General features: G+C 67.6%; 2 protein-coding genes across 5 annotated transcripts; both read left to right on the top strand.

Moving 5' to 3' along the window:
- The first annotated feature begins 67 nt into the window (after positions 1–67).
- On the top strand, positions 68–2,945 carry LOC106898043 (collagen alpha-1(I) chain-like). Of its 3 annotated transcripts, none has more exons than XM_014959101.1 (5): positions 68–225; positions 718–756; positions 864–896; positions 1,173–1,314; positions 1,491–2,945. In XM_014959101.1, the coding sequence occupies exons 4-5, from the start codon at positions 1,268–1,270 to the stop codon at positions 2,911–2,913; spliced, it is 1,470 nt and encodes a 489-aa protein (XP_014814587.1). In that variant the 5' UTR covers positions 68–225; positions 718–756; positions 864–896; positions 1,173–1,267; the 3' UTR covers positions 2,914–2,945. The 3 variants fall into 3 exon arrangements, with proteins under 3 accessions (XP_014814587.1, XP_014814586.1, XP_014814588.1); XM_014959100.1 differs by lacking the exon at positions 68–225 and adding an exon at positions 348–418 and having other exon boundaries at positions 864–974; XM_014959102.1 differs by lacking the exon at positions 68–225 and adding an exon at positions 348–418 and having other exon boundaries at positions 864–974; positions 1,397–1,763.
- RAMP2 (receptor (G protein-coupled) activity modifying protein 2) lies at positions 2,828–6,193 on the top strand. Of its 2 annotated transcripts, none has more exons than XM_014959104.1 (5): positions 2,828–2,966; positions 3,159–3,237; positions 4,723–4,833; positions 5,172–5,274; positions 5,895–6,193. In XM_014959104.1, exons 2-5 carry the CDS (start codon positions 3,177–3,179, stop codon positions 6,148–6,150), a joined length of 531 nt encoding a protein of 176 aa, XP_014814590.1. In that variant the 5' UTR covers positions 2,828–2,966; positions 3,159–3,176; the 3' UTR covers positions 6,151–6,193. The 2 variants fall into 2 exon arrangements, with proteins under 2 accessions (XP_014814590.1, XP_014814589.1); XM_014959103.1 differs by having other exon boundaries at positions 2,830–2,966; positions 3,087–3,237.
- The last annotated feature ends 146 nt before the right edge of the window (positions 6,194–6,339 follow it).

Raw genomic sequence — 6,339 nt, 5'->3', positions numbered from 1 at the left:
CCCCCCCGGCCCGGGGCCGGGGGCGCGCAGGGTCCCCCCCGTCGGGGCGGGGCCGCGGAACCGGTTTTACCGCTCCGGTTCCCCCCTCCCGGGTGGGAGTTGGGGGTCTCCGCTCTCCCGGGAGGTGGGGGTCGCCGTAGGGAGGGGAGGGACAAGCGGGGGGGCCGCCATGCCCGCACCCCTCATCATCTTGCTGCCTTCTCGCTGAGTCAGCCCGGTGGCCCGGTCCTTCCCGTTCCCCCCCCCCGACCTTCCCGGGAGTTTGGGCGGAGGGAAGAGGGGGGGGGAGGACGGGAGAGGGATAAATCCCCGGGTGCAGCCCGCCCCCCCCAGCCCGGTGGCGGCGGTACCGGAGGCGGGAGGATGCTCCGTGGGGTGCAGCTCCTCTGCTGCCTGCTCCTGCCTCTGCTCCAGCGGGGTAAGGAGGCGCCCAAGGGGGTGGGGTGCGGGGGTCCCGTCGGGCAGCGTGTCCCCGTGGGGCAGCAGCTCCCCCCCACCCCCCCGTCGGGGGGCAGGGTTTGCCCACGGGGGTTGGGGTTGGCTCAGAAATCACTCTGGAGCCTCCTGCTCCCCCTCGGCCGTGTCCCCTCCACTGTGCTCAGCTCGCCCTGGCGGGAGGGGGGGGTCCCAGTGGGCTGGGAGCACCCCCAAAGCTGGCTGGGTGCTGGGGGTGTCCCTGGCTGTGCCACCCTGGCACCCCGTGTTCCCTTGCTGCAGGGTGTGGGGACGTCGAGTACGGGGACCTCGAGGACGAAGGTAAGACCTCGGTGCCATCGTCCCAGGGTGCTGCCACTGGTGAAGGCCATGTCCGCACCCCCCCAGGACGGGGTCCGGCCTTTCCATGGCGCCGTCTGTCCTTCCAGGCTTCTATCTGTACCTGGATGAGGATGGTCATGGTGAGCAGATCTGCCCTCCTGCGACGCCACTGTCCTCCCCACGGCCCCTGTGGTCTGTGTGGGGGCTGATGAGTCCAGGTCCCAGCGTGGGGTCCCATGGGGCACCGGCAGCCCCAGCGTGAGACCCCCCCATGTCCCACGTGTTGAGCTCCCACATGGCACTCACTGGGCAGAGCTGGGAGTGTCCCCAAACAGCCCCCCACCCCCCCCAAAACTGGGCTCTGGGGGAGAGCTGGGGGCTGGGTAGCATCCCAGGGGCTGGCTGGTGCTCTGCAGGACCGCCGGAGGTGCTGGGGGGGCCAGCCCGCTGCCAGGACACCTACCAGGACTGGATCTCCCTCTACTGCTGGGCACCCTTCCACGCCACCCTCATGGCCACCCCCGAGGGCAGCCGCTGCCGCTGGGACCAGATCGGCAGGTGGGTGGGCACCAGCCCCACCGGTGGGGTTGTGGCCGTGCCCCCATCCCGGCGGGGTGGCCTGATGCTGGTGTCCCCACAGCACCTACAGCGAGCTCTCCAGCTGCACCCAGCTGCTGGCCCAGCTGCTCTCCTGCCCCTGGCCCGGCCCCGTCCTCGACGCCTTCTTCCTGCAGGTCCACGCCGAATACTTCACCAACTGCACCGTGGCCAAGCCCCCCGAGCTGGACGGGCTGCCCCCTGGCATGGCCGTGGCTGTGGCCGTGGGGCTCGGCTGCCTTGTGCCCCTCATGGGTGCCCTCACACTCAGCAGAGCCCAAAAAGGGGCTCAAATGCCACCGGGCAGCTGCCCAGCCCCTGCTTGCCCCCGTGCCAGCTGGGGGCCACCAGCAGCCCCCAACCCTCCTGGCCCTGGGAGCTAACAAGCAGGAGGAGGGTGAGGGGAACAGGGAGAGCAGGGATGGGGGGCTGGGTGTCCCTGGGGATGGAGTGGGTCCCCTGGCACTGGGGGGAGGCTGGGCCTGGGTTTTGGGACCCCACATCTTCCCCGGGGGTGGGAGAGCATCGGGAGAAGGGTCCAAAGTGGTGGGTCCCGACCCTGCTTGGGCTGAGCCCCTTCCTCGGCGGGGGATGGCAGGGATGCCAGGCTGGGGAGGGGGGGGAGCCCCAGGCTTTGGCTGGCAGCCACCATCCTGTCCCTGCCCATCCCGTCCCATCCCATCCCTCCGGACACCGGGAGGCCGCGCTGAGATCACTGGGTGTCTCCCTGGCAGAGGCTCCCCGCCGCCCGGCCAGAGGCTCCGACAAAGAGCAGGACCAGGGGGCTCCCACCCCGTGGCCCCCAGAGCACTGGCCCTGATGGCTTCCAGATGTGGCCACTGGCCCGTGAAAAGCCCTGCTGTGCCCTGGAGCGGCAGCTGCCCGGCCTGGGGAGCATCAGGGGGCTCTGCCAGGACGCTGTTTGCCAGGAAGCGTGCGGCCGGGGAGATCGTCTTCCCGCAGCAGGGAGGGTCCCTCCGAGCCCAGCTCCATCCTGCTCCGACTCGCTCGGTCAGAGGGGAGCTCTGGGCTGGCGTCCTGCCCCGGGCCAGAGGTGAAACGAGCTCGCCCGGCCTCAGCCTGCTCCTCGGATGGGAATGCCGTGGGGTTGGGGTGGTCCCCAGCAGCGCTGCCGGGCAGGGGGACGTGGCCCCACCGGTGGGAGCTGTGCCAGGAGTGAGGGGCGCCGGGAGAGCCGGGCGGGCGCCGGGTTGGGCGGTGCGGGAGGAAGGCGTTGGGGCCGGGGAACGGAAACCTCGGCCAAATCTCTGCCCTCTCCCTGCTTCGGCCTCGCAGGTCCCACCACCGCCCTTCCCTCCATGGCCCCGGGGCTGCCACACCGACCCCGGGGCAGGTGCCCGGGGAGCCAGACCCCGAGGTGTCGGGTCTGTGGGTCCCCCCGCCGCCCCCGCGCCCGGGCGGCAGCGCCCGTCTGGGGACATTACACTTCCCCGTCCACTCCCCCCGGCTGCCGGGCTGCCTGCCCTCCACGCAGGAGACGAGGGATTTCACAACCCAGCCCAGACAGGATTAAAGAGAAATACACAAGTAAACAAATAGCGGCTTGGTGAAGCGGGACGCGCTGCGCGGGGAGCGGAGCCTCCGTCGGGCGGGTGAGGCTCGGGCTGCCCGGGTGATGCCCACGGGGGGCCGGCACCGGGTTGCGGGGTCCCGCCGGGAGCGCCGCGTCCGCGCAGCGCTGAGCAATCTCATTTTTCACACGTCTCCTGTAGTCAAACTGCCCCTGTCAGAGGAAAGGAGTTGCTTCCTGTTATTTCCATTGAAATACTTGTCCCGCTCGTTAGCCGGCAGGCTCCAGCAGGATGGCACGGCGCGTACAGACGGGCTCCGGCCGCCTCTCCCGAGGGCTCCTGCTGCTCTGGGGTAAGTGCGGGGCGGCCCCGGGGCCGCGGCTGCCGGTGGCGGGAGGTCTCCGTGCCTCGCACCACCCCGCACGCGGCCGCCCTCCCACGCGTGGGGCCCGGGGATGGGGTCCCGGCTCAGCCCAACCCACCGCCTGCCCCGGCACGGGGCCAGCGTGGCAGCGGCTGGGGTGGCCATCGCCTGCGGGGCCAGGGGCAGGAGGGCACCAGGAGCTGCGTGGCGTCCCCTGCCACACTCATCCCCCATCGTGGGCAAATATCCCACGGGAATAGCTGGGGAGCCCTGCAAAGCCCCGGGCTTTGAGAGACCCCCGGACAGAGAGGGGCTGGACGGGGCCATCGGGGACAGGGCAGGCTTCCCCTGCCACAGCCACGGTGCCAGCCCAGCAGCACCCCATGGCCAGTGCCCGGCCATGCTGGAGCCCCACAGGAGCCAGGGTGCCTCACTACGTGACCCACATCGCTGCCCCACGCCGTGGGCCCTCGGCGAAGGCTGGAATATGGACGGGGTGGTTTCCTCAGGCCGTGGGGCTTTTGGGGACAAGGTGGTGGGCAAGTGGCTGGCAGGGCAGAGGTGGCACATGCCCCCCACCCATGGTGGTCCGTGCTGGGTGTGGGGCAGACGGTGGGCGGAGGGGCTCTCCGACAGTGCTGCGCCATGGCCAGCGCTTCCTCTTCCTGCCCCGGCCCCATCCTGCTGCAATGGACGGGGACAATGGAGTGGCCCTGAGCTGGCTCCTCACGGGTTGGGGGGGCACAGCTCACCCCTGTGCCATGACCCAGGGTCCACAACCCCCAGCCAGCCCCTCCGAGCCCTTGTGCAGCTGCCCGCAGCCTGACTGGCCCCCTGCCCACAGCCCCTGGACGACCTCAGTATAAGAGCCCTCAATGTAAGAAGGACATGGACCTGATGGAGAGGGTCCAGAGGAGGGCCACAAGGATGATCAGGGGGATGGAGCACCTCTGCTCCGAGGACAGGCTGAGGGAGCTGGGGTTGTTCAGCCTGGAGAAGAGGAGGCTCCGGGGAGACCTAATAGCAGCCTTCCAGTACCTGAAGGGAGCCTACAGGAAGGCTGGGGAGAGCCTGTTTAGAAAGGCCTGCAGTGACAGGACGAGGGGCAATGGCTTCAAGCTGGAGGGGAACAGATTTAGACTGGAGATGAGGAGAGGGTTCTTCACTGTGAGGGTGGTGGAGCACTGGAACAGGTTGCCCAGGGAGGTGGTTGAGGCCCCTTCCCTGGAGATATTCAAGGAGAGGCTCGACGAGGCCCTGGGCAACCTGGTCTAGTTGGGGGTGTCCCTGCTGACTGCGGGGGGGTGGGACTAGATGGCCTTTGGAGGTCCCTTCCGGCCTGGGCAATTCTATGATTCTATGACCTGGCCCCAGACCCTGACCCCCGAGAGACACCCGGGAGCATTTCCCTCCTGCAGACCCCAGCCCCTGCCAGCGCCCGACCCCTCTCACCCTGTCCCCTCCCCTCCGCAGCGCTCCTGGGCACCGGGCTCTGCCACACGGGCATGGAGGCGGAGGGCTTCGCCCAGGAGAACAGGACGAGCCCACCCATGGCCACGTTCAACTGGACGACCCAGTTTGTGGGTGAGTGCTGGGACTTGGCAAGGGCCAGGCAGAGCCACAGGGCCAACGGTGCCCTGGCCAGGACCCCCCTTTCCCCTGGCTGCATGTTCTCTGTCCATCCCCAAAATAGCCTGGCTGTGCCACAGAGCCCTCCCCGGCACTGGGCATAGTGGGGGCAGCTGGTAGAAGCCCACCCTCCTACTGGGCATCACCTCAGGGCTGCTGTGGGGTCTGGTCCCCCCACTGTGTCCTCCCCGCCAGGCTGGGCACGGGTCTGGGTGCGGGGTTTGGGGCTGTGGTGGGCAGGGAAGGGGTCGGGAGGGATGTGCTGCCCCCACTTCAGCGCCCGTCCCCTGCAGAGGAGACGTACAGCAACATCACCCAGAGGTGCTGGGAGATCTTCGTCGACCTGATGAGGAACGTGACGGCGGCCGAGCTGTGCGAGTGGAAAGTCATCAGCAGGTACGGGGCGGGCACAGAGCCCTCCTGGGCAGCTCTGCAGGGACACAGGGGGGGTTGTGACCAGCTCTGGGGACATCTGTGGCTGGGGAAACCACACATGGTGACCTTTAGGTGGGGGCATTGCTGGTGGTCCCTCCAGACCCACAAGTGGAGCATCTCCCGAGACAGTAAAACTGATTGATGAGGGGAGAGTCCCCAGGTTGTGCCAACGGGCCACGAGCTCCTGAGGGGCTCAGGGCCACCTCCAGCAGCTCCAGTGGGGTGCAGGGATTTCACTGAATTTCACTGAATTTTAGAGTTGGAAGGGACCAGAGAGATCATCTAGTCCAACTCCCCTGCTGAAGCAGGATTGCCTAGAGCTTGTCAGAGCATGTTACTCAGGAGCATCCAGGCGGGGCTTGAAAATCTCCAAGGAAGGGGACTCCACACCCTCCCTGGGCAGCCTGTTCCAGGGCTCTGTCACCCTCACCGTGAAGAAGTTTCTCCTCATATTTGAGTGGAACCTCTTCTGTTCCAAGAGGATTGTGCAGAGGGGTGCTGCTGTGCCAAGGGGGTGGCTACCCGGGGGGGTCCATGGTCCCCATCCCCTCCTAGCCCCCCACCTCTCTCTCTCCCCCCAGGCCCTACAGCTTCCTGCAGGCCTGCTTGGAGGACTGGGCCGACCAGCTCCACTACGGTTACCCCAACGCCTTGGCGGAGCAGTACATCTTCCAGAGCCACCATCGTTATTTCCACAACTGCACCCAGGAGCACCCCGTCTACTTCGACCCACCCGAGGATGTCCTGTTGGCCATGATCATCGCTCCCATCTGCCTCATCCCTTTCCTGGTCACTTTGGTCATCTGGCGTAGCAAGGACGGCAAAGCTCAACCCTAAAAACCCCCAGAATTTGGGGGTCTGCCTGCGACGGGCAGACCACGGGACAGCGGGGCCTGCCCCCTTTTCCCGCCTCAGCCCCACGGATGAGGAATTAAACGCTTTTTTCCCCAAAAAAATAACCCGGCGTTAAGTTTTCCTGCTGCTCCGCGGGGAACGCTAAGAGGGGGGCGTGGGTTTAGAGGGGGC

This window comes from Calidris pugnax, unplaced genomic scaffold, assembly GCF_001431845.1.
Source record: "Calidris pugnax isolate Ruff unplaced genomic scaffold, ASM143184v1 scaffold341, whole genome shotgun sequence".
Classification (NCBI taxonomy): domain Eukaryota; kingdom Metazoa; phylum Chordata; class Aves; order Charadriiformes; family Scolopacidae; genus Calidris; species Calidris pugnax.
This window is presented reverse-complemented; position numbering and strand designations above follow the sequence as displayed.